This window comes from Micromys minutus (assembly GCF_963924665.1).
Source record: "Micromys minutus genome assembly, chromosome: 3".
NCBI lineage: Eukaryota > Metazoa > Chordata > Mammalia > Rodentia > Muridae > Micromys > Micromys minutus.
In genome coordinates, this window is record NC_137972.1 from 88,990,687 (window position 1) to 89,016,789 (window position 26,103).

At 38.5% G+C, this 26,103-nt stretch overlaps 1 protein-coding gene across 1 annotated transcript in view; it reads left to right on the forward strand.

The window, feature by feature from the left end:
- The window catches only part of EML4 (EMAP like 4), a 104,351-nt gene that overhangs the window by 56,194 nt on the left and 22,054 nt on the right, over nucleotides 1-26,103 (forward strand). The window contains exons 3-12 of the mRNA XM_080913638.1: nucleotides 1,590-1,719; nucleotides 5,198-5,371; nucleotides 7,129-7,257; nucleotides 7,925-7,950; nucleotides 8,127-8,159; nucleotides 18,113-18,236; nucleotides 19,421-19,570; nucleotides 22,448-22,517; nucleotides 23,924-24,034; nucleotides 25,982-26,077. Of these exons, the coding sequence (XP_080769764.1) occupies nucleotides 1,590-1,719; nucleotides 5,198-5,371; nucleotides 7,129-7,257; nucleotides 7,925-7,950; nucleotides 8,127-8,159; nucleotides 18,113-18,236; nucleotides 19,421-19,570; nucleotides 22,448-22,517; nucleotides 23,924-24,034; nucleotides 25,982-26,077 (1,043 nt within the window). The remainder of the gene's footprint in view (nucleotides 1-1,589; nucleotides 1,720-5,197; nucleotides 5,372-7,128; nucleotides 7,258-7,924; nucleotides 7,951-8,126; nucleotides 8,160-18,112; nucleotides 18,237-19,420; nucleotides 19,571-22,447; nucleotides 22,518-23,923; nucleotides 24,035-25,981; nucleotides 26,078-26,103) is intronic.

The window sequence follows — 26,103 nt, forward strand, 5'->3', positions numbered from 1 at the left end:
ATCTTTGTTTTTTAAAATTAAAAAAAAAGAGATAAAAATCATTTTTTTTAAACCAAGGAAATTTAATAGATCAAAGATATAAAGTGTCACATTGTAAAGGCACAGGCATGTCATTTGGTTTGTGTTTCATATAACGTAGGAAATAGCAAGGGTAGCCATAGGCTGATTATAGGTAAATGTTCCTCAGGTTGTAAGGTGTGAATTTCTTTAATGGAAGCACTAAACCAAACTAGTGATAATTGTTTCAGAACATGAAGGAATTCCGCCTCATCCACATAGGAGTGTGTTGGTAACTGTTGGAAAGATAATGGGTAGAAATTAAAGAGACTGATGGGGGCTGAAGAGGTGGCTCAGATCCCGAGTTCAAATCCCAGCAACCACATGGTGGCTCACAGCCATCTGTAATGAGATCTGATGCCCTCTTCTAGTGTGTCTGAAGACAGCTACAGTGTGCTTATACATTACATATAAATAAATCTTTAAAGGTGGAGGAACTGTGGTATATCTTGCTTTGAGACGAGAGGAATGGGACAAGAGAATCTGGTGGGAAGGGGTATTGTTGCCCTTGTAAAGAATGAAGTCATTAGACAGAGAGAAAGCTTGTCAGCATCAGAGTTCTTCCTTCTTCCTTAGACCGTTTTGACCTTTGCATTGTTTAGAATTTCACCCATCACAACATTGCAAATGTGGTAAATGCTACTGACTTGAACATTCTTAAGTTGCTAGTATTAAGTATTTCACCATGATAATTTAAAACGTTATCAATATAAGAAGTCACCTGTGTGGCATACTAGTGCTAGATTTTATAGCAAAAGCTGCTGTAATTTGAGGGGGGAGTGCTTTTATGTAAGCACCTTCCCAAGAAGCTGCTCTTCTCCCTTTCCTCTTGTCTGCCTTTCCATCTCTGGTAGGATCCAGGGCATTGGACTAAGGATGCTCCTTAGGTAGTTATGGTACTAGTTAATCCTAAGACCTGTCCAAAAATGCAGTTAAACCACCAGGTTTGAAACACTCTGGAATGCTACGTAATTGAGTCCACACACGGACAGCTTTAATTATATATTATTTGTAAAGAAAAACCAATGAATTTTTCTTAGTTGAACAATTCAGTTTTACTTGAGTTTATAACTGTACTCTATTCCAAATCTTTAAATAAGCCTGACTCTTAGTAAATAGGCCTATTTAATCTGTAGCCTTGACTCTTCCTGACCACAATTGCCTACCTGCCTATCCACCAGACATTTATTCCAAGCCTTTTACTGCAAAAGTTATTTTACGTAAACTTCATTTATATAGAATAGCACACTAAAGTTCCACATGTAAAATATTAGGAATTTAAAGTATGGCTGAGTCATAAGCTTCAGAGCTGCCATATTAAAACACCTGTTTAGCTGAGTGAGTGGGCCTAGCATCCCAGCAGCTCAGTTGGTCTGTGTGGTTGGTATCAGATCTCAAGACAGTAGTGATGTTTGAATGCTGTAGGTGAGGCATCTACTCATTATTTCTAAACACTACAAATTTAATTTTTAAAACTCTGCTCCTTAAGGAATATTTTGAAACTTGTTACAATTTCTTTTTTAACTATTTAGGCCAACCAAGCCTTCGAGAAGCTATTTCTATGTCTTGTATAACCAATGGAAGTGGTGTAAACAGAAAACAGAATCATACCAGCTCTATGTCAATAGCAAGAAAAGAAACTCTTTCTTCGGCTGCTAAAAGGTACCTGATTGTCATGGGGTGGGGGACTGACGTGCATAACTGCACACAGTAAACTAGGTCTTCATGAAAAGAATTTCGAGTAGAGCTCTGTGGGAGTCAGGTTTGCATGTCCTGAGTTCTTCAGTTGTGAATGAGACACCTCACCTGAGGATACTGTGCTTACTTATATTAGTTTTAAAAAATCAGTTTTTATTCCAGAAGCTTTTGCTTCTAACTGAAGAGATAGAGAAAGCCATTTCATTTCTTGAAATTTTGTTGTTAATGTTTGCTTTTGTTTTTCAGCAAGAATTTATTGATACAGTTAATGAAATGTATTGATATATATTTTTCTTAGCAATTGACATATTGAGATATAACATTTAAAAGCAAAATAGACTCTTTGATGATATTTATCTACCTTAGATGTTAAAGGCTATTATAACTGAGGCTTACGTCAAAGTATTCTATAGTGTTGTGCGTTTGTGTGCATGTTTGGGACATCAGGGGCAGGAAGATGCTATATTACAAATGTTCCAGTGTATTACAGACTTGAATTCCATGTGCTCATCAATTAATCCAATATAATTTACTGTTCTGATGATAATGCTTAAATGACATTTGCCCACCTTTTGTTTTGTTTTGTTTTTAGTTGTTGGTGCATGGTGTTTGGAAGGGTTATAGGCAATCAGCTGTACAGAATAGGGTGTTTACTGCTGTTTGCTAATGCAAAAGGAGACAGCAGTTAAAAAAGTAGATGGTGTGTGGGATGGAAAGCTTACTCCAGTGAATCGATGCCAGAGACCGAGTGGTCCATGCTGTGGGATTGCTCAAGTGTAACCTAGCAGGTGGCTACATGGATGGATGGTGAGGAGACACAAGATCTTCGGGGCTTTGTAAATTCTCTCTCCAGAACCTCATGCCATTACAGAAGCCACATTGTTCTTTCCTTTCAAAGAATGCTAAACTGTCTCTGGTTTGTTTTTCAGGAAAAAACATTGTAATAAAACATAGTAGAGATTTATAATACTGTTTTTTCTTCAAGGTTGTTTAATTTTTATTTCATTGTTACGTTTGCCTTTGGGTGAGCACATTATGCAGTACCCACTAGAAAAGGATTTTGAAAGCCCCTGTAACTGGCGTTACTGGTGATTGTGAGATGAGATGAGATGTTGGTGCTGGAAACCAAACCTAAGTCAGGTGTAAGAGCAGCAGGGGCTCTAATTACTGAGCCATCTCTTTAGCCCTGAGTATGTTATTGTAATAAATATGCATTTTTTTAAATTCAGTAAGTCTTAACTTTAGCTGGTTTTCTTAAATAACTGCTGTGCATTTTGTTATAGTGATCAGCACAGTAGTAAAGAATGATTTGAAACTACCGGGTTTTGTTCTTCATTGTGCAGGGCCCCTAGATTTTGCTTTAAGAAGCCAAAGTACAAAATCTCTTTTAAGCATAAAGGATAGTTTGAAGACTGATGTCACAAAAGAACATCTAGTTCAGACCTTCCTTACTCTCACCTTTTGTTTGGTGTGTAAATCCGTATGTACACAGGCTGTCCGCATGTGTGGAGATCATAGGTTGATTGATGTTGGATGTTTATCATGCCTTACCTTAGTTTTCAAGTCAGGCTTCTTACTGAACTTGTGGTTTGCAAGCTTGCCTACGTTGGATGGCCACCAACCTCTTAGGATCCACCTCTAGGGCTGGTTCCAATGAACACTAGCGTGCTCGGCCTTTACATGGGAGCTGGAAACCCACACTCATGTCTCCACACTTCCCACAGCACTTACTGTCTCCAGACCCAGTTCTTTAATTTTAAAGTTTAATCTGATATTTTGCTGGGTGAGAATGTGTTTCTTAGCACACACTTCTTTAAATTTAAAAACTAAACATAAGAATTAGTAGTCAGTGGCCAGTGCAAAGATATCAGAAATGAATCAGATTAAAAATGTCAAAGTCAAAAGGATTACTACATTTTTACTTTTTACAGCATGATAGACTTTTGCTTTACATAGACTGTATTCACACATGTATTCACACATGTATTCACACATGTATTCACATGTTTATTTTATGAATATATTTGTGACATATTCTTGAACATACCTTCTTACAAAATTTAAATGCCCTTTGCATAAGAACTATAGAGTAGTTGCAGTTTTCTGCCCTTTTAATATTGGAACACAAGTCTTGCGTTCATCCTCTGCGTCACTGCTAGGGCTATGATGCAGCTGAGACTGTGGCGTGCGTGTTTTGTTTTGCTTTTTCAAGGCAGAGTTTTGTTTTGTTTTGTATAACAGCCTTGGCTGTCCTGGAACTTGCTTTGTAGACCAGGCTGGACTCGAACTAACAGAGATCTGCCTACCTATGTTCTTCAGTGCTAGGATTAAAAGCATGTGCCACCACCCTTGGCAACTCTACAGTTGAATTCAATTAAATGTCCAAGTGCAAGGTAATAAAAATTGCACATAGGTACATTTGGCATTTTAGCTTGAAATGTATTAGCATTTAGTCATTTGTCAGGACAAGCCTTCTCCTTTTTGAAGGATGCATCTCCAGTCAAATTTGTTGACTCACAGAAAATACTCATAATTCTTATTTTAAAGGCAGAGTAAGAAATATAAAACTCTGGCAAAACAATATGTTAAAATGACTTTAAAACTTGTTCCACCTTCATTTAATAACCATTTTTTATTTAGTTTTAAAATTTTTTCATTTATGTGTATATGTTGTTAGTATGTCTGTGTTGAGAGTCACTGAATTACGCAGAGCTGGAGTGATGGTTTGGACTACCCGATGTGGATGCTCAGAACTGAACTCTAGTTCTGTGGAACAGGAGCCACTCTTGACAGCTGAGCCATCTCTCCAGCCCCTCACAGCCTTTTTAGTAACTTTTTTTCCCCTAGAAATACAGTTTTCTTTTTTATGTATGTACAATATTTTATAGTTATAATTAAAATAACATAGCATTTAACAGATTTGAAGTAAAACATGCATTTTTATTAAGAGTAAAGCTTGGACTCAGGGATTAGCTCAGAGAGAGTGCTTAGCTAACACATGTGAGACCTGAAATGATGCTCAGTACCACAGCCCATCCTCCCCTTGTCTCCACAGAGACAACCCTCAAGAGACAGAGGCAGAGAGACCCGGGACCAATCCGGGTTAAATACGAGCACTTAGTGTGTCACAGGCCAGTTTGTTTCTACAAGTAATGTAAAGTTCTACTAATGCTCTGATTCAGACATGTTGAAGTCAGTTAGATAGAGCTTCTAAGTCCCCTGCCAAAATTACAGAATTCATTAGAGGTTGTTTCTGTCCAAAAGGGCAGTCTTTATAGGTTGTATTATTTCCTTAGGTTTTTAAATATCCTTTATTCAAGATTTTTCTTATTAAATAAAATATTAGTTACATGACTTAGGGTCTTGAACTATACTCACTTTATTATTCTGATTTCAAGTTTGTTTAAATATGTGTTGTTCCATGTTATACTTTATTTTACAGTGGTACAGAAAAAAAGAAAGAAAAGCCACAAGGACAGAGAGAAAAAAAAGAGGAATCTCATTCTAATGATCAGAGCCCACAAATCCGAGCATCACCTTCTCCCCAGCCCTCTTCACAGCCTCTCCAAATAAACAGACAAACTCCAGAGAGCAAGAGTTCTGCTCCCACCAAAAGGTTCTAACCGTCCCCGAGTACAGAGCCAGGGAATGGTTGTAAAGATACCTAGATTCTGTGATTTGGGAAGAGTTGGCTATCCATGGATTCCAAGAGAAAACTTCTTCATTGCTATATAATCTGTGTTTTAGAACGCTGGGGAATAAAGGTTAAAACTATACCTTCTCCCCCCCTTTTTTTTCAGTTATAATTGGCAAAGAAACTAAGTTAAAAACAATTTGGTAAAAGGAAAATAAGTAAAAAAAATCCTGAACAGTATTTTTATAATAAAATTATAGAATATTTTAAAGTTTTTATATTGTATATAAATTTAGAGCCATGGATAGAAATTGCCATATTAATTATCCTCACCACATTTTGGCATCATTACAACCTCAACGTGCAAGGTCTCTTAAAACATACGGCTGTGTTTGGGGAGGATACGTTCTCGCTTGAGTGTGGAGATGAATTCATCTCGCCTGCTCTTTTCTATGCTACAGGCTTGGGAGCTTTTATCTGTTTCCACGATAATCAGTGTTTGAAAATTGGAGAGGGAGAGAAGGGAAGAGCATTGTAACAAATGTGTAGGAACCTAAATTGGGGTATAGGCATGCATGCTGGGGCGCACTGCTGCAACCTCCTTGTATCAATACTGACACCAGTTTAATTAAATTGTCCTATTTAGAAGCATGGACTCAAGCTTTAGCATTCCTTGGGTATTTTATTATCATAGTTCTGCTGAGGAATTTGGAGAAACTATTAAAACATCTCCAGAACTGATTCAGTAAAGTAAATGACAGTCACTTCTAAAAGACTTGCAATATATTTCTCTTTTGCTATTTTAATGTTTTGGTTCGAGTCTATGATAGGGTTTGAAAAACCAAAGTGTCCTTCACTTAACTAATGCATGTTTACTATTTACAGAACGCTTTGCCTCTGCGCCTCATGCAAATTCTTGTTCTATCTAAGGGATTGTGGCTCTTCTGCCTGGTCTCCTGTGGAGTTTCTTGAATGTAGCTTATTAATGTTATTCACCTTTTATTGTGTGCGGGGAAAGTTCATGATCTCTTTAAGATTCTGATTGACTTGGTGTCTTCTTTGTCCCAGAGTCTCCTTTTCAGCTTAAGGTCTCCCGGAAATGTGCTCGCCCTTCTAAATTGCTCTTTTGATGCACTGTTGCAGGAGTATCAAAGACTGGATGAGTTTCATGGTGGTTAGCAAATGCAGCCAGAAAGTCATTTATAAATTTCAGTTATAAATCCAGGGATTTCTCATTGATAATGTCAGTAACTTTATTGTATCACATACTATTTATTTCTGACCCTGGATAAAAGTCTTTACTACTGTAAGCAAGAGTTTAGTGTTAGCATCACAATATTTAGAAATTTGTGCCATGTGTAAATTAACTACATGAACGTAATTACAGATAGAATGAAATGTGCAGTCTCATATTTCAGTGGTTTATAATTCATATTTTTATAGCTACAAACTGAGACCTATTACATACAGATTGAAGCATTTTTCTCTATTAACAGCAGATTGTAGAGACTTTTTTCAGATACTGTTTTTTTCTAGTGGTTCTCTTGAGTGACAGCATGACGCAGACTTCCTGGCTGCCTTGCTGTCCTCCACTCACCCAGCCGGGTCCTCTCCACTAACCCTGCTCACCCTGCACTCACTTGAGTGTTAACCACTGCCATCGTCTTCTGTTGAAACTGCCAGTTACATGTCACTGCTTCTCAGAATGTTTCTCTAAGAGATTAATGTGTTTTTTCTAGCATAAAACGTCTACCAACAGCTGAAAAGTCACATAACTCATGGGAAAATTCAGATGATAGTCGTAATAAATTATTGAAAACGGTTTCAACATCAAAACTAATATCAAAGGTTATTAAAAATACAGACAAGTAAGTTAAGTTATACTTTATCATGTATGAAAATCTATAGTTGTGTTTCTACACTGTTCTGTGTAACAACATGCCTGTTGTGAGTAATGACATACCTGATTTGATTTTTTTTTTATTGTATTTATATTACTTTTTATTTATATGAGTAGCTGTCTTCAGACACACCACAAGAGGGCACTGGATCCCATTACAGATGGTTGTGAGTCACCATGTGGGTGCTGGGAATTCTTAAAGAACTCAAGACCTCTTAAAGAACAGTGAGTCCTTTTAACTGCTGAGCTGTCTCTCCAGCCCCCTGATTGAATTTTTAATCTAGTTCAGTTGATTTATTTTTTCTTGTCAATATATTTTTTAAGTCTTAATAGAAAAGCTTTGTGTTTTATTAATTTTTTTTCATTATCTCAATTTGTAAAATTTAAGCATTATACTCGTGTGTGTGTGTGAGTGTATGTGTGCGTGTGTGCTTTCAGTGTTTTGATGATCTTGTGTGATATTTACAGTATATATTAGTAGGTGAGACTACAGAGAAACTGAAAAATACTATTTCCTGAGTTACTTGTTAACATTTATCTAAGTTATGGGTTAGACATCAAAAATTTCAAATTCTTTCAGGTGATTCTAGTGATGAGACATATAAAATAAATATGTTCTTTGTGTTCCTTTTTAGACATAAAGATGTCATCATCAATCAAGGTAAGTTAAGATTTCTTTTTAAAAAACATCAATTTGGCTATTGTTGATTCATAAGAATATAACTTAATTTTATTCAGTACAATTTATTAAGTTATAATCGAAGAGATGTATTATTATAGTCATTTAAGAAAATGCTTGGTTTTTATTGTAAGATATGTCATTTTTGTCTCAACCAGCAAAAATGTCAACTCGGGAAAAAAACAGCCAAGGTAAGGATAAAACTCTGCAGGGCTGCCCTGAGCCAGCCTTGTCTCTGTCTCTTATTTGGCTTTTCGGCATTTCTACTCTGACTTTCCTCTTAACAAAGGAAACACTGTGGTAATTTGAACTAGTGAGTGGACTGGTTTAAAAAAAGATAACCTATTATCTGTGAGATCTAATAGTAAAAATAAATATAACAACATAAGAAATAAAATATATGTCCTCAAAACTATACTTAGAAAAGCCATTTAAAAGATTGATAAATTTTAACTTCGTTTTCTGTCTTGCCAACTTGGTTGTAAATAATCACTTATTTCTTGCTGAGAAGAGCTCTATAATGTGTCTAGCAAAGCCTTTCCTTTTAATGTTTCCCTTTTATTAATTGTTATTTCTGGCTGCTTACTGTTGCCTTGTTCTGACCAAAATAGAATAACTCTGTATATGTGTATTTAATTGCAAAGAAAGTAAGTTTTATATATCCAGTTTTACATTCTCCTCAGATTGCTTGCAAATTTAATTGAAGCATGCTGTTTTAAACAAAACCTTGCTTTTTCTGTGCATGTTTTTTACAGCTCATCTCTTGTGTCATAACTCTCTTTGTTATCTGGACTATTAATTGGCAAAAATGTGCTTAAATTTTTTGTTAACGATTTAACTTAATTTCTGTGGATTTTTACTTCCATTCTAGTAAGAAAAAATACACTGGTTGGCTGTACTTTTTAGGTCATAAGTTTTTATACCAAAAATACATTGAAATGTGATGATCTTTAGTTAGAGCTGAACCTTTTGTAGTACAGTAGTGTAGATGACATAATGCTGACATACTCAAGGAAAATGCTGTTTATTTACAAACACTCCAGCTGAACATTGTTAAATCAAGGCACTGATATATAGAAAGAGCAGTGAGTGTGAACAGTCGGTTGTCCAAACTCTTCTGCTCGGTAGCCTCATGGCCTGGACCTAATGACATTGTCCTTGAGTAGTGTTCTGGACTGAGAGTAGTATCACAGCAAAGCTTCCTTCACATAACACTACATACAAATGTCCTTTAAAACTAAAAAGCCCTGTGCCAGAGATGTGTGCTATTAGTAAGTGTATTCAAGAAGCGTGCCAATCTAAGAGTTCTCATGGGGTAATTGAGAAGGGGCTGTCTGTCTACAGTGTGTCAGCAAGAGGGACTTACCATCAGTCTGTAAGAGTGGTTTGTGTTGGCACAGCCTTACGTCATTCAGGCACACCAGTGAGATAATGCCCATGTGTGCATAGGAGCTGCACAGAGGACCGGTGATGGCAGGTGCAGGTGCTTGGGAGGAGGCAGAGAAAGGTGTAGAAAAAAGACATAGAGTTTTGTTATGAGGATTTTAAGACGGGTGTGGTGGCACACACCTTTAATCTCTTCATTTGAGATTTAAGAGGCAGGGGCAAGTAGATCTCTGAGTTCAAGGCCAGCCTGGTCTATAAGACACGTACATAGAGAAATCCTGTCTCATTTACTTTAAAAACAATTACCTCATGGATGGCAACTGGTGTCATCAAATGTTGGCTGCACTGAGCACTAATTATACAATTTGAGTAAATTTCTTTGCTCTTCCACTTATTCTTTCTGGAGAATAATCACTAGAGTGGATCTGTCAAGACTTTTTAATTTAAAGATTTATTTGTGTATGTATTTTATGTCTATGGGTGCTTTGTCTACATGTATGTGTACACACCAGAAGATGACATTAGACAGTCGTGAGTTGCCATGTAGATGTTAGGAATTGAACTCAGGATCTTTGGACGGGCGAGTGTCCTTAGTCATTGAGCCATCTCTTCCCACCCCTCACCCCCGTCAACACCCTTGTTCCGTCATAGTTCCATCCCACTGAATTTGAGAAAAGAAGCTGATAGATTCTAAGTTGTTGAGCAGTAGGAAGTGAGCATTGTGGAGACTAGCTCTGGCTGGAGAGGCACACATTACACTTGGATTGTCTTTAAAACTTAGAAAACAAAGCTCCCTTAGCCCACATACAGATATGTACACTAGATACTTAAACTCATGGTTTCTGGTGTCTAGAAACTGATGTTGAGATTATTTTACTGTCTCAAGTCTTTGTTTTTGTGTTATAATTGGAGTTGTGTGTGTGTGTGTGTGTGTATTTAAAAGCCCTGCACTCAAATGAAATCATAGTTTTTCTTTCATGGCATATTACAACATATTTTCTAATATTTTATTTATTAATACTTAAAGTTATTTTTGGACACTTTTTTTTAATATTTATTTTATTTTGGCCAATGACAACCATTACTGGTTCTAACCCATCTACTTTGACATGGGAAGAAGTCTAAGTTGACATTTGATACTTGTAGGTGAGCGAAAGCAGAAAACACTACCTAAAAAGTCTTCTGTCTTCAGGCAGAGCAAAGTAAGAGAAAAGCTTGGAAAGGCTGAGTGTTCTGAACAACTGCAGTGGGAAATGGTGTGCACAGGCAGCTTGGGGGTCAGGCATGAGAGGCAAGGCAAGAAGCTCCACTGGCTTGGATGTTCGCCAGATACAAAACCCACTCTTTGCTTTCTTCCTAGTTCTGGATTTGTTATAGTCCTAGCAGAGGGCAAAGTACTAAAGTTTTCCTATAGGGATGCTTATTATTAGATGCAGCAGCTAGGTTTTGGTACAATGCTTACAGTTGTAACGTACTGACTAAAAACCAGTTGTGGTTGTGTTTGATGTGTGATGCTGAGAATTAAACCTGAGACCTCTTATGCTAGGCCAACACTGTACTTTCTCTAATGCAGACTATAGCTCTGCATGCACCAAGCTGCATTTCCAGCCCTGAAGAATGTTTTAAGCTCATTGGGAGATTGTGTTAAGTCCAAAGGAAACTCCCACTTCCTCAAACTCCAAAAGGCAGTCCAGTGAGCTCAACCTGGACCACAGGAGGATGTTTGGTTAGAGGAAAGCCAGCATGCTTCAGGAACTTGTGAAGCTAGTTTCCATCTACCAACAAGGGTCATTTTCCTTAGCTCTGGCAGAAGGGACATCTAGCTGGCTGTGGCACCTATCTACATATCAGAATAGGCATTGGTAACAGTGTCATGCTAGCATCCAGGACCTCCCCACAGTTACCATCCTCCTCATAACCCTAACATTCTCACTGTGTTCTCTACCTACCCTTTACCCCCAGTCTCCCCTCTTTCATAAACAGCCCCAGCCATGTACAGCCTGCTGGCCGTGTCCAGTCTCTCTCTCTCTCCCTCCCTCCCTCCCTCCATCCATCCATCCATCCATCCATCCATCCATTTCTCCCTGCTGCAGTGCCTCTGGCTGTTCTTTCTCACAAATGCACAGTAAAAACCTTTCCCTTAGGCATACCATGGGACAGTCCATGTTGTCAGTTTACACAATAAGTTTATACAGTTTTCATAAAATTACCTGCTGGAAAAAATAGATGTTTGACAAAGAGATGAGTGTATCTGATAGGTAAGCCTATCCTTACAGTAATTACCAAATAGATCTGTTTTTGAGCCAATGTCTCACCATGTCATCCTAGCTGGACTGGGACTTGCTTATATAGACCAGGCTGGTCCCAACTTCGTAGATCTATCTTGCTGCCTCTGTCCCCTAAGTGCTGAGCTTGAAGGTGTGTGCCATGCCTAGCTTTTGTGTTATGAGATACTGTGGTCCAAACCTAGGGCTTTGCACATGCCAGTCAGCCTGAACTATGATTTATATGTATTAATATCAAAAAAATAAGTGGAGCAGCAACTGAATGTCTCACGTTGTTAGCTGTTTTTTTAAAACTGAATAACTACCATTTTCTGACTCAGTGCTTCAAATGGTGTGTTTATGTATAGTGCAGATCATTTGCAGTGTGTGCACATTGTGGAATAAATGCATCACTGCAGTTGCATTCATACTGAGAACATTCATACATCTACTCTCCTGATCTACCTGAGAGTCAGTGCCAGCTCTCCTTGAAATTAGTGTACACTTGCTAATTGTCTGATCATACTGAGAACTTTGGTGAAGCCCTGAGTGGAGAGAAATCTGTGCAGTTAAAGGATCGATTGAGAAGCATATGTCACTGAAAGCCTACAGCAATTGGATTTAGCTCAGTGGTTGCTCTCAGACATTTCTTTCTTCACGTGTTTGTTCACACGTGTGTGGGCACACTTGTATGTTTCGTGTGCCGTATGGAGACCAGAAGTTTGATATCTGGGCTCTTCCTCCATTGCACGGACTGTCATTAGACCCAAAGCTGGCCAGTGAAGGTGCTCCAGGAATCACCTGTCTGCCATCTGAGCTGAGGGATTACAGGCAGGTACCATGCTTGCCCAGACTTACATGGGTGCTTACACCCAGGACTTAATACTTGTACAACTCTTTTACCTGCTAAGCCTTCTCTTTACCTCCTCAAATCAACTTTAATAACCAATTAAATAATTTAAATAACCAATATAAGCATTGATTGAATTGGGAAAAGAAAAATTAAGCCATAAATAATCTTGAGATTCTAACAGCTCTAAATGCTTATGAATTGCTCTTTTATCAGATATCCATTTAATACACATAATTGTTTAACAAAAATTTGAGTATTTACATGGCCAGGCCCTGAATTCACAGTTACTATGTCTGAACCATGTGGAATTTGGTAACAAGCAGTATGCTACACATATATGATATAGACAGAATATAACAGATTCCTCATGTTATGAGATGATACATGTTTGGGAAGAATAAGGACAGGTTGCTATTATGTAGAGTGATAGGGAAGGCATTTCTGATACAGTAATATTTAAGTTGTCCAAAGAAAATGAATGAAATAGGTGACTTTTATCGTGCTAAGACATTTTTAACATGCGTATTTATTCTTCAGCAGACGCCTCATTCATATCAAGGGCAAGTGAATAATGCAAGTGAGACAAACATGAGCTATAGGAGCAAAGCTTCCTGTCTCACAGAAGATTTAAAACGCTGCAGTTCTGAAGTCACTGGTGGACTTAGCTGCTGTTTCCCCAAGCTATTCACCAAGGGATAGCTTCACCAAAAATACTGATTCTCCCTTTAGTAACACTTACATGTTTAAAGATTGTGAAGTATTTTTTTTTTCTAAAAATGTATGTAAATTATAAGAAGCACTATAATATGACCCAAATTTATCACATCTTCACATTTTGTTTGATTTTATCCAAATGTTTTAAAAAGAAATTAGGCATGAGAGCCAAGTGTAGTGGCTCACACCCGTCATCCCAGCAGTTAAGAGGCTGAGGCAGGATAAGGCAGGAGTTCGAGCACAGCCTTGCTTAAAAATGAAACCCAGTCTCGAAAAACACAGACCATGAAAGTTAAAGCATGTTGGATAGTCCTTCTGAATCAGAGTTTCGTGTCACCTGGGTTTCTGTAGTCCCCCTGAACCTTGGGTCTCTTTTCCTGCCCTAGTTAATGAGGAAAGCAGAGCTGGAGAGATGCAGGCATTACAGCTGCACTCCCTCCTTTTGTGCAGCAGAGGCTCGCTGGGTAGCTATTACTCTAAGCATTTTTTTCAGTTCCTAGTCTGTGTAAGAGTCAAAAAATGAATAATCTTAATCAACAGTATCCCACAGAACTGTCTTTGTAGTTAAATGGCTTTGTCACTGATCAGATTGAATTACCAGTATATATATATTTTTAGTGTGGACACTAGGGAGAGCTAAAGGTCCACATGGAAGTTGGAATTCTGTCCACTCCGGGTCCCAGGCCAGTAGCTGGGCAGCATAGTAGATGTGCACTGCATTCAGTGAACATGGTCTGCTTACCAGCACGAGGCTAAGCGTTCAGTCCTTTTCCAGACCAGAACACCTTTGTTGTTGTCGCTGTTCCCAAACCTTACTTAGACAGGTCTCTTGACTCACACTTTTCAGCTGGTCCTCCCTGTGAGTTCAGTGATGACAACAGAAGCTTCTCAAGTAAAGCAAGCAGTGATTAGAAAACCCTAGACCAGGAAGCCAGAGAGTTGGTTATGGTGGTACACACCTTTAATCCCAGCATGTGGAGGGCAGAGCCTGGTAGATCTGTGAATTGAAAGCCAGTCTGGTCTACGTAGTGAGTTCTGGGATAACCCAAGCTATACAGTGAGACCCTGTCTTAAAAGAAAAGAAGAAAGGAGAATACAAACCTGAAAGTCTCAAGAAAACATTAGTATCAAGAATGCCAGTTGCTAGGCAAAAAAGAGCTCCATCTTCATACTGTGTTTAATTCCCACGGACAGGACTGTTGGCTAAGGTTGTATGCTGGCCAGGCAGGTGTTCCTCATTTTCATTCATACATTCAATCAGTATCTCTCATTCTCTCTCACACACACACTTTTTACAGTTGGGAGATTTCACAGTAAATTATTGGTTTGCTATTTCTCTGGCAAAATGAAACCAGAATTGTACTGTTCCCTGAACTGGTACTAGGACTGTGCCCGCACCCGTTAGCCCGTCACTCGACTTCTCTCTCTCTCATGTTCGTTTGCTGACCACACAGATGCTGGAGTCCATGGCTCTTGCATTTAAAGTATATGTGGTAGAATTGTCAGAATGGTGACATTTATCCTTCCTATCCTATGGATGGCCACTTTAAAGTTTATACAGAGATTAAATGGAATAGTAAACTACTTAAGCAAATTGCTAAACTGTGTTTTAAATGGTCATTGCTTTCCACACACAGTGGCACATACATGTAGCTGGAGCACTCAGATTTGATACTATCCTCGATTACATAGTTATTATAAAAGAATAATATTGTAAATTTATTGCTTTCTTAGAGGAAGAAAAATAAATATTCTCAAGGGCCTCATTATGTTCCACATTATATTAATTTATTTAATTGTAATTCCAAGTAGTAGTATGTCTTAGGGTTTTTGTTTGTTTGTTTTTTGTTTTTGCTGAGAACAGACACCATGACCAAGGCAACTCTTATAAGGACATTTTATTGGGGCTGGCTTACAGGTTCAGAGGTTCAGTTTATTGTCATCAAGGCGGGGAACATGGCAGCGTCCAGGCAGGCATGGTGCAGGAGGAGCTGAGAGTTCTACATCATCATCCAAAGGAAGCCAGGAACGGACTGGGCATCCCCAGGCAGCTGGGAGGAGGGTCTCCAAGCCCACCCCCACAGTGACACACTTTCTCCAACAAGGCCACACCTTCTAATAGTGCCACTCCCTGGGCTAAGCATATGCAAACCATCACATAGTATTACCATTTTATATGCTAGGAAAGTGAACCCAGGTCTCACAGCTAATAGAAAATAAACTGGGACTCAGATCCCATCCAGTCTTTCTTTCCTCATGTATTGTATTTTTCTTCTCAGAGCCAGAAAGTGTTCATGTTCCTACATTATTTATGGTCTCTGGTGTGTTTAGTCCCAGCTGAGATGGCAGAGCTTTCCGTACGCTGCCAGTTTTATTTTATAGCAGAAAAACAGTGAGCATGATAGTCCTTTGCTGCTTAACAGTTCATGACAAGAATGACTTTCTGAGCTCTTTGTTATGCTTCCCTTCTGGAGCAGTGGAGGAAAAAATAAATCTGTTATTTATTATTCAAAATGCATTGATCATGGACACCTTTGATCAGATCACACATTCTAAGAGAAGTTTAAAAACAGATTCAACAACTTGATGTTCTTTAGAAAAAAAAAAGGAAGCTATATCACTGATCAGTAGCTGTAAGAGTAGATTTACCACTCTCCCAAGGTTAAAGCTGATTCTAAAAGGGATATTTACAGCTGGTAAATGATATTTCATATCATCAGAGTAGAGCTGTGCTGAAAACCATCAGGAAATTAAGGCCCACTCAGAAGTAATAATGACATGCGTCAGGTGTTGTTAAAACCGTAGTGTAGGAGGTCTTACCCTGTTCTTAGATCAACCCCTAAGGCTGAGCACACTGAGTGATAGTCATAAAAATAACTTGAACTTGTCACATTAAGTGCAGCTTTTTAATCTAAAGTAATGGCTGCAAGTGGACACCCCATAAGAAATGTATCACCACACTGTCTCTTCGGTAACTTGAGTCATTAATAGAGATATTAAGATCACGTCAACCTCTGGCTGATGATGACCACACTTCCATTTTTGTGTCACACACGTTGATAAGTGCTAGACATTCCTGTCTCGCTGTGCCCAGCCTCTTTCTCTTTCCCTTTTAGCTTTGTCATCCATTTCTTGTGGTGACTTATCTGTGTGTGGGTCATCAGGATGCTAGAGGCACACAGGTAGGGTTGGTGTTGGTTTTAGTTTTCTCTGGGAATGAACACTCCGTCTGTGGGTCTTCCCCACTGTTGTTGTTTGGGTCTTGACACAAGGTCTCAGTATATAAGTGTGAAACTGGGTTATAGAGACCAAGTTGCCCTTGGATTTGTGGGTGACCCTCTTGCTTCTACCCTGAGTGCTAGGATTGCAGACATACCCCCCATGCCCAGATCCCATGGTACGAGATGCATAATCAGTGTTGATTTGATTCTAACTCATCTTATAAAAATACCTTAGTGTGAGACTATTGAAGATCGTAATAAAAAAACTATTGATTAAACAAAAGCTGTTTCAGAACCTATAGTGCTAATAACAAGAGAAAGACTGTTTTCTCATGGGCTTGAAAATGTTGGTTATGGTTGTATTTGCTTGTTGATACAGGCTGACTGAATGCACAGTTGTAAGGTGAGAAGTGTTCCCACTTACTAGCTACGTGGCATAGCTCTAGCTCCCTCTCATTTTAACTTGAGGAAATGTGAGACCTTGTAGTCCCAAGATTTTGGGTTTTGGTATAAATGCCCGACATGAGCTCTGCTGTCTTAAATCATACAACTTAGTCAATACTGACTAGTGTGATGTTGTGGAGCAGACTTAAGCTTTTATTCCACTTACCTGGCTGAAGTTCTGTCACTCATTTCCTGCTTCTTGAAACTCCTAATTAACTGTCACTCCTCCCATTCATGAGTGTGACTGTGTCATATGAATCAAGCAGCAGCTGTTCTTCTATGACTGGCCTACTTACATGTGCATACCACCTCTCTTTACATTGTTTTCAGACCTTGGCTCTTAGGAACAGTGCTGTGTGAGCTCAAGATTAGTGTTAATATCTATCCGTGGTCTTGACTTATGTTCCTGTGGAAAATATCCAGTAGTAGGATTGCAGATGACATGGTCACTGTATGTGACTGCCTCTGAAGAGCCTCCTTCTTGCTGGGCAGCACACACCACCTCTTCCAGACCCGTGTCTGTTTGTTGTTAGCTAATCTTTTACCACAGGTCTGGAATGACATGCAGTGCGGGTTTCAGTCATATTTCCTTGAGTAACTATTAATGTTGCATGTTTTTCCAAAGTGCTTGTTGGCTATTTTTATGTCTTTTATTTTTTCAAGAAATATTTTCAAATACTTGCCCATTTTTAAATGCATTTGAAGAGGGGGTTACCTTGATTTGATTTTTTACTATTGAGCTGGTATCCATTATATGTTTAGAGATTAACCACCTGATTATATACATGATTTGCAGATGTCTCCTGTTCCATAATTTGTTTTTACTTGGTTAATTTTGTCCTTATGCAGAAGTTCTTTAGTTTGCAAGGTATTGTTGTTAGGTTGATTAAATAGTACCCTAGAAATTATTGTTGTCTAAGTTTTCTCTCCCTTACAAGTTAAGAATCCTCAATCATGAAGGTTTTCATTTTTTACTGAGTTTTTTTTTTTTTTTTTTTTTAGCTTCTTGTAGAAATATGTAGACAGGTAAATTAAATTTGGATGAACACAGTTAATCCAAACTAAAACAGACACAAATGTGTTGTTTTTGATTTTTGCTTTCACTCTTTTGGACTAGATATTAGAAGAGTCACATTGTCTCCTACATATGCAATGGAAAATTAACAGCTATTCTTGTCATGTTTTTATTGTATCAGTAATCTACTTTCCTACAATTATATGGGAAATACATGTAGTTTAATCTTTGTCTTATGTTTCAACAGAAGGAGAATATATTAAAATGTTTATGCGAGGTCGGCCAATTACAATGTTCATTCCTTCGAATGTTGACAACTATGATGACATCAGAACAGAACTGCCTCCTGAAAAGCTCAAACTGGAGTGGGCGTATCCTTTACAGACATGAAACAAATCTATTTTGTTTGTCCGAGTTTAATAAAAATTGCTTTTCTGATGAATCAAAATTTCCTTAAACCAGGAATAAAACAACAAACTTAAGAGCACTTGAGAAATTAAAAGGGAGACAGGACCTCTAAAGTGTGTTGGATATATTTTGCTAATAGCAGTTTAAAATCATGAGACTTAGTACAGACAGGACAGCAGCATCCAGGGGCTGTGCAGCAAGCGGTAGCAGTGCGGCAGGGGTGGCTCTGTTAGGATGGGCTAGCACCTGCCTCAGAGCACGGGCTTGACAGTTAGAATGTGTGAGATGACATATAATAAATGATGGAGTCTTTTTTTTTTTTCTTTCCCTTTGTTGGTTGGTTGGTTAGTTGTTTTGACAGACGGGCTCTTGCCATATCTCCCTATGCAACCTTGTACTCACTAAGTAGCCTAGGGTGGCCTTACATCACAAGAGTCTTCCTGCCTTAGCTTCCCAAGCAGACCACCACTTAACTATTAGGAATCATCTTAAGATCTCAAATTGGCAAGGATAATTGTAATTCTGAAACTGACTACTTCTCTGCCAGGCTCAGATACACATAATAGTTTAATACTGAGCTTTCCTGACTCCACATGGAAAGTCTCATGTGGGATGCTAAAAACTCAGTGAAAAGAAAGACTAGCTGTGTGACCTCAGTCCTGTGTTCTGTGCTTTCTCTCCACACTCTTTAAATCCCTTACATTCAACAAAGTTAAATTAGTTTGGAGCAACTCACCAGTCCTGGAGTCTGGCACAGGTTTTTCTTGCCATTCTCTAGAGCAAACAGAGAGTAACTAGCCCTTATTTATCATTTTAGGTCTAGCATACTTGTTACTTTCCTGGATGAGCCTTCATAGGTCCCACTTCCTGCTTTGTAAGTTGGGTCTCCTTGTATACTTCTCTGAGCATACTGCCACACAGGCCTCACTTCTGATTTGTGTGTGTACTTAGCACTGTGCTTGGTGCATACTAGGAACTCCGAGTATATTTTTCCAAGGAATATGGATATTAAGACAAATACAGTATAAGACTTAGGGCAGGAGAGGGAAATGTGAGTCCTGGCTCTAGTCCAGTTTTCTCTCTGTTGTGCCTCAAAGGCTTCTTAAATCCCTGAGTATACACTTTAAAACCTTGACTTTTCTTCAAGATACGGCTACCGCGGAAAGGACTGTCGAGCAAATGTTTACCTGCTTCCCACAGGGGAGATGGTTTATTTCATCGCCTCAGTAGTGGTCCTGTTTAATTATGAGGAGAGGACTCAACGACACTACCTGGGCCATACAGACTGTGTGAAATGGTTAGTACAACACCATTGTTAGCATTGTGCTTGCCTAGCTTCCCCACGTTCGTCTTCCTCATTGGAGCCGCACTGACAGTACCATTGGAGGCTTCGACTATAAGTAAGAGTGTTACGGGTATTCTGTGCACTATAGTTTTTAAAGTAAAAGAGTGATTAACGTTCTTAAACACAGTGGTGTCAATAGCATAGAATACATGCTCTAAATCTCAGTTAATCCACCCTGCTGCCTCCATCTTTCTCTTCCCATCTACTCTGTCATATGCATCCATGTAGAACAGACTGGATGCTGTGAATTTCTCCAAGTAGGTTTCTTTTGTTTTGTTTTGTTTTTTTGTACATTTACTTAGTATTTATTAAGGGTTTATTCCGTGTGATAAGTTCCGGTTTTAGATTTTCCTTTTAGAGGGAGAGAAACTAAAACCTGAATGGGATTCTAAGTATCCAGTGTGATGTCAGATTGTAAGAGCAGAGCTCTTTTGGGTGTTAGTCAGTGAATGTTGCTACTCTAAATTTAGATAGTGTTTCAATCAAATATTACTAGAATCCATTGTTTTCTTGCATTTAAAAGCTTAGCTTTTTTATATTGTTCTGGCAGATAAGAATTTCTCTTATGAATGCTAGGATAGTTCACAGGTGACAGCCTTCAGAAAAGGCAAAAATACATTTATATTTGCAATATTATATATGCAGATTCATACAATGTTACAAGAGTAAGAGAAGCTTCTAATGTCTGCCTCAGCTGGGTGCTAGTAATAGTATGTGTGGAGGTCAGACTGTGGAAGTGAGCCTGGTGGTGAGCCCTGTCTTAGAAACCAGAAGGAAACAGCAGTAACAGGAAGGAGGAAGGCCCACACCCTGCACATGGTAAAGAGTAGGCAGGCAAGTGTGTTCTCACTCCTGTGGGCAAAGAAAACCGTGCAAAATATTATTTTGGCTCCCACATGTGTGAAGTATTTCTTACAGTTTCCTATGAGAAAAGCTATCACAGTTACCTTTAAAACAGTGTCAGGAGTCTAAGGCTAAGGGAAAGGTAGAGACATTCTTCCAATTGGTGCAGGTAGGAAAAAGATTTTCTCAATTGTGTTTAAGTAGTTTTTGGTATTGGAGCCATGCATTACCTAGTACAGAAATTATAATTAAAATTTTTTTGTTTAAAAAGAAAGAGTAGAGTTAAATACAGCAAAAATGTAAGTGTGCTAGAGGTTTTCTTAATCATTTTATGTGCACTGGTGTTTTGACTGTATGGTGCATGCGTGAGAGTGTTAAATCCCCCAGAACTGGAGAAACTTGTAAGCTGCCTTAGTACTCTTAACTACTGAGCCATCTCTCTAGCCCCTACAGGTTTTGGGTTTTGTTTTGTTTTAATCTCAATTTAGGATATAAATTGCTTAAGAAGAAATAAAAGAAGTATTGGTAAACACTAGCCTCTTTAGAAATGAAAACCTGATATTATTTACGCCAGATTGTTGAAATATTTCAGAAGATACAATTCTTATCATGGAGAAATTGTAGAAATTTGGTACGTTTTTATCTCATGTGACAAATTAATACTGTTCTTCTGGAAAATGATTAGCAATATAAAGCAGGAACAAAAATCTTTCCAGTTGAGCTGACTCCTTGATTGTATAATGGCTCAGCAAGGGAGCCAAACTGACAGGTTGTCACCTGAACCTAGGGAGATGGTTCAGTGTTAAAGTTTGTGGCACAAATACTGTACGTGAGCTGTAATCCCTAGTAGCACCCATGTGAAAGCTGGGCACAGTCATGTCTGTTACTGTGATGGAGACAGGTAGGAAGGACTAAGGCTGGACCGCCAGATACTAGAGCTGAAACAGCATGCTCTAGGGTCAATGACAGATGACACTGTCCCAGAAAATAAGGTTGCTTAGGCAGTGAGTTAGTTCAGTGAGTAAAGGTGAGTGTGGCAAACTCTATGGAGGATACACACACATACACACACTCGCATAAAATAACTAGTGTATATATATATATATATATATATATATTAATAAATAGGTATCAGGCTATTGAGATAGCTCAGAAAGCACTTGCCAAGGAACCTGACCGTGTGATCCACAAGTTGTTCTCTGATCTCCACAGGCTGGCATGCACTCACACACGTATTCATGGGCTTGCACACAAATAAGTAAGTGTAATAAAATGTTTAATTGCACATATTAAGTGAGGTGGAGTGAGATAGAGGAAGACACGCAGCATTGTCTTCTAGCTTTCACAGGCAGGCTTGCACACCTACATAGGAACGCACACACATCGATTTTGTAATTGGGTATGTGTGCACAATGGTAAGAGTGCAGTCACTACAGTATTTTCCATTTCATTTAGAATTTGTTGCCCTGGGTTAGATTTACAAAAGCTTAACATGAAGAAATAGTTACAGGTCAGTAAAATTATATCAGATGATTACTGCTGCGTTTTGTTTGTAGAAAAGTAGAAATGCCTGAAACACTAAAGAACTGTTAAGTTAGTAGATGTATAAGATCGTGTAAGATGAAGCTATACTTACATTTTAATAGATGAAAATTACACTGGGCCATGCTGAACTTCATAATATCATGTAAAGATGTTCGCCTAAGTATAGGGACCGGAAAGATAATTTGAACAGATAAAAATGGTTTCCATTCTTACCCTTCCAAATTATGAATAAATATTTTTTATGAATTCAGTGTTCCATTAATTTATTAAGATTAATAAGAACAGAAATTAGAAGCTTGCCTAATTTACTAATAAAAATAAATAGGTCAGGTGTGGTTTTAAGACTGAAAATTATTTACTTAAAAAATGTTGATACAAAGGTGCCTTTATGCTGTTTCACATGTTTCTGTGTTTAAAGTTATGATAAATACTGCTTTTTAGCCTTGCTATACATCCTGACAAGATTAGGATCGCAACTGGACAGATAGCCGGAGTGGACAAGGATGGAAGGGTAAGCAGCCAGTTCATGTATCTGCCCTGCTGTCAGAAGGACCGACTGCCTTTCTAGCCAGCTCCTGTCTCACTCCTGGAGAGTAAGAGGAGACAATCTCTAGAATTTGCAGGGGAAATACATTAGAATGTAAGGTCATAAAATACAGCATTCAAACTACAGTGTCATCTCAATAATAAATATTCTCTAGGGAAACTATCTACATGTGCAAATGGAAGGACTCATACTTGTTAAAGGTTAAACTTGTTAAACCAAGTTCTTCTTAGCTGATGGGACTTCTTGATTTTATGATAGAATACCACTTAGAAACAATAGAGTTTCAGCCACTGTTGGGTTTCACTAAGTTGTTTGACATAGCATCTCATTTCTGAGATCAGCAGTGAGTAGGGATGATGACTAGCACATGGACATCATAAAGCTCCAAGTGTGCTTCCTAGTAGAAGGCTTTGAAGATCCCTCCCTTCACTTTCATAATCCCTTAAGGATTGTTTCCATACAACTTAGGAAATAATTATTTTTTTTCTTAAGTACATTATGTTAAGAATAAAGACAATACACTAGAAATAAAGGATTGGAGATGGATGGTCACCCAGACATGCAGGACTTGTTTCCGGGTGGCCTCAAGCAGGAGGACTATTTGAATCACATCAGCCTGGATAAAATCTTATGATCCTGTCTCAAAAATAGCAAATCATTAGCTATTATACTAGCTAGTTAATAAGCTGGCTAATAGAGGACATTACAATTAGAGTCTAAACCCACCTTTTAGTGGCTGTAAAAGCTGATTGCAGTCTCTTTATCTTGGTCTCCTTAGCTCCAAAGATCACAGATAATGAGGATTAAATGGTTTTGTATATGGCATACATTTGACTGTGTGTGAAACATTAAATATACAAATTATTTGTTGCTATGATCACATCTTCTTATTTTCATAATATGAGGAGGAAACATCTATTCAGTTGACTGCTCTTCTGGAGATCGTCCTGAGTTCCAGCACCCACATGTCACAACCATCTGTAATGGGATCTAGTTCCCTCTTCTGGTGTGTGTGAAGGCAGAGCATTCATATAAAATAATAAGTAAATATTTAGAAAATATATATATTCTTTGGAGGCATATTTAGTAGTTTTTGTCTTACTAAAGTGGGAAATTGGGTTGGATGTGGAGGTCCTGGCACTCAGTAGACAGAAGCAAATGGGTATTTGAATTTGAGGCCAGCCTGGTCTACACAGTGAGTTTTAGGGCAGCTAGAGCTGCATAATAGTGAGGCCCTGTCTCAAGAAAAAAAAAAAGCAAACAAAAATGTGGCAAGTGTCTGTTGGTAGCTGTGTACACACCTGCTGTGAGGTGTTTTTGTGCGTATCTGTGCCCACCTGCACATGCCTGACCTGTCTTATGTTTTGCAGCCTCTGCAGCCCCATGTCAGGGTGTGGGATTCAGTAAGTCTTTCCACGCTGCATGTTATTGGACTTGGAACTTTTGAGCGTGGAGTAGGATGCCTGGATTTTTCAAAAGCCGTAAGTCACAGTTTTTTAAAGTAAGCAATCGAAATCTAAGCCTGAGTTTGTTTTGTGAATGTGTAGGATCGTGTATCCATCCAAAAATGAGATGCAAGTTATTTTCAACATAGCTGTTGTTAAATAACTAGTATTGTAATCTAAGTATTAAATTTGATTTAGGATATGATTTTGGATCAAGATATTACATTTATTTATAATTCATTTGTCTCTCTTAGTCAGTGTTCTATCGCTGTCGTGGGGTTGTTGTAGAGATACCATGACAACAACTTAAAAAAGAAGACATGTAATTAGGGCTTCAGTTTCAGAGGTTTAATCCATTGTCTCGTGGCGTGGAATATGGTGGCATGCAGACAGACATGGTAGCTGAGAGTTTCTACCTCTGGTTCCACAGGCAGCTGAAAGGTTAGCATGGGCTTCTAAAACCTCAAAGCCAACCCCCAGTGAAACACTCCCTCCAATATGTCCACACCTCAGCTCCCCTCCCTCATGACCAAGCTTAATTCAATCTATGGGAGGCATACTCAGTTTGTCTTTGTCCTGAGAAAGAGTACCAGTGTAGTGGAAGGAAATTGAAATAAGCAATAAGATAGGACTTCATTTCAATTTGTATCATAGGAGATAGCTGTCTAATTAGGTAATTCAGACATGACATTTTATTTCTATAAATCTTTTCTTGATATCACATGAGAGAAAGAAACCAATCAGATATTTGTATTCCCTAAAGATTATGAATTATTTTAGTTTTGAACTGATGATAGTGTATAGTGATCTGGAGAAATGGCTTCATGGTTAAGGTCACTTGCTGCTCTTGCAGAGGATCTGGGTTCAGTTCCCAGGATCCACATGATGGCTCACAACCAGTTCCAACAGATCTGACACCCCCTTCTGGTCTTAGCAGGTACCAGACATTCATGTGGTGCACACACATATGTGCAGGGGGAAAAAAAAACTTTAAAAATGTCATTTTAGCTTTGAGGGTTTATTATGAAAGGAAAGTAAGATGTTGCTCATCTGAACGCTTTACTTTTCCTTGAATTCATGATTATGTGTAAGAATCATGTATTTTCACATTCATTTTAAATTTTCAAGTGGATGTCATTTTACACTTGGGAATATGTTTGGCTGTTCATATTATCTCCTCAGTTCTTACCTGTCAGCAGCTATAGTCTTACTTACAGGACTTTTGTGGATCATGAAAAAGAGAGAGATTTTTAAAGCAGAAAATGTAGTTGAATTTAGCAGCTTTGCCAGTTTGCAGGCTCCAAATGACAGGAGTCTGATGGGCCAAGAGAAGGGGAGGGGCCACTGCAGAGCGTCGGAGGCAGGGGCTAGTGGCCTGGCTCTGTCCCACGCAGTCCAGACTGTGACTTTTCTTAATTCAGCTGCTCATTTCAATAGCAGAAGGCAAAGAGAAGCAAGTGCTGTCCTCCAGCTTCACTGAGGCCACTAGAAATAAATTGACATCATCTGTAGTTCTCTCAGGGGATCTGTAGGAATGAAGGTGGGTTCAGAAAAATAGGATAGTAAAATACTTGTTTTCAACTATCTCACTTATTCATGTTGTTGTAAACCAAGTATGTTAACAGAGGTTGAATTTAGTGAACTTTAAAGTATCATCTAATTTTAGCATATGTCTGTGCACCTCCTGCATGGAGAAATGCCTTAAGTAATTTCTAACAGCAAGAAGGGAGCAAGTGTAAGACAGCGAAGGGACTAGGAGAGACCCAGAGGTGGGCTTGCTGCTGCAGCATGACAGCCAGGGACTCACAGCTGCTCAGCACAGCTGGACACAGGAAGAAAGTTAGCGAGCTTCTATATTTCTAAAACAGCAGTTTTAATAAATGGTGCATTTAATTGTATCTCAAAGAAGGAGTTTAACAAATTTCTCATTATCTCGCTAGCAGTTTAATAATGGTATTGTTTTCTTTAAATTTACTTATTTAGGACTCAGGTATTCATTTATGCGTTATTGATGACTCCAATGAACACATGCTTACTGTATGGGACTGGCAGAAAAAATCAAAAGTAGCAGAAATAAAGGTAAATAAAAATAAGCTTTGGATATT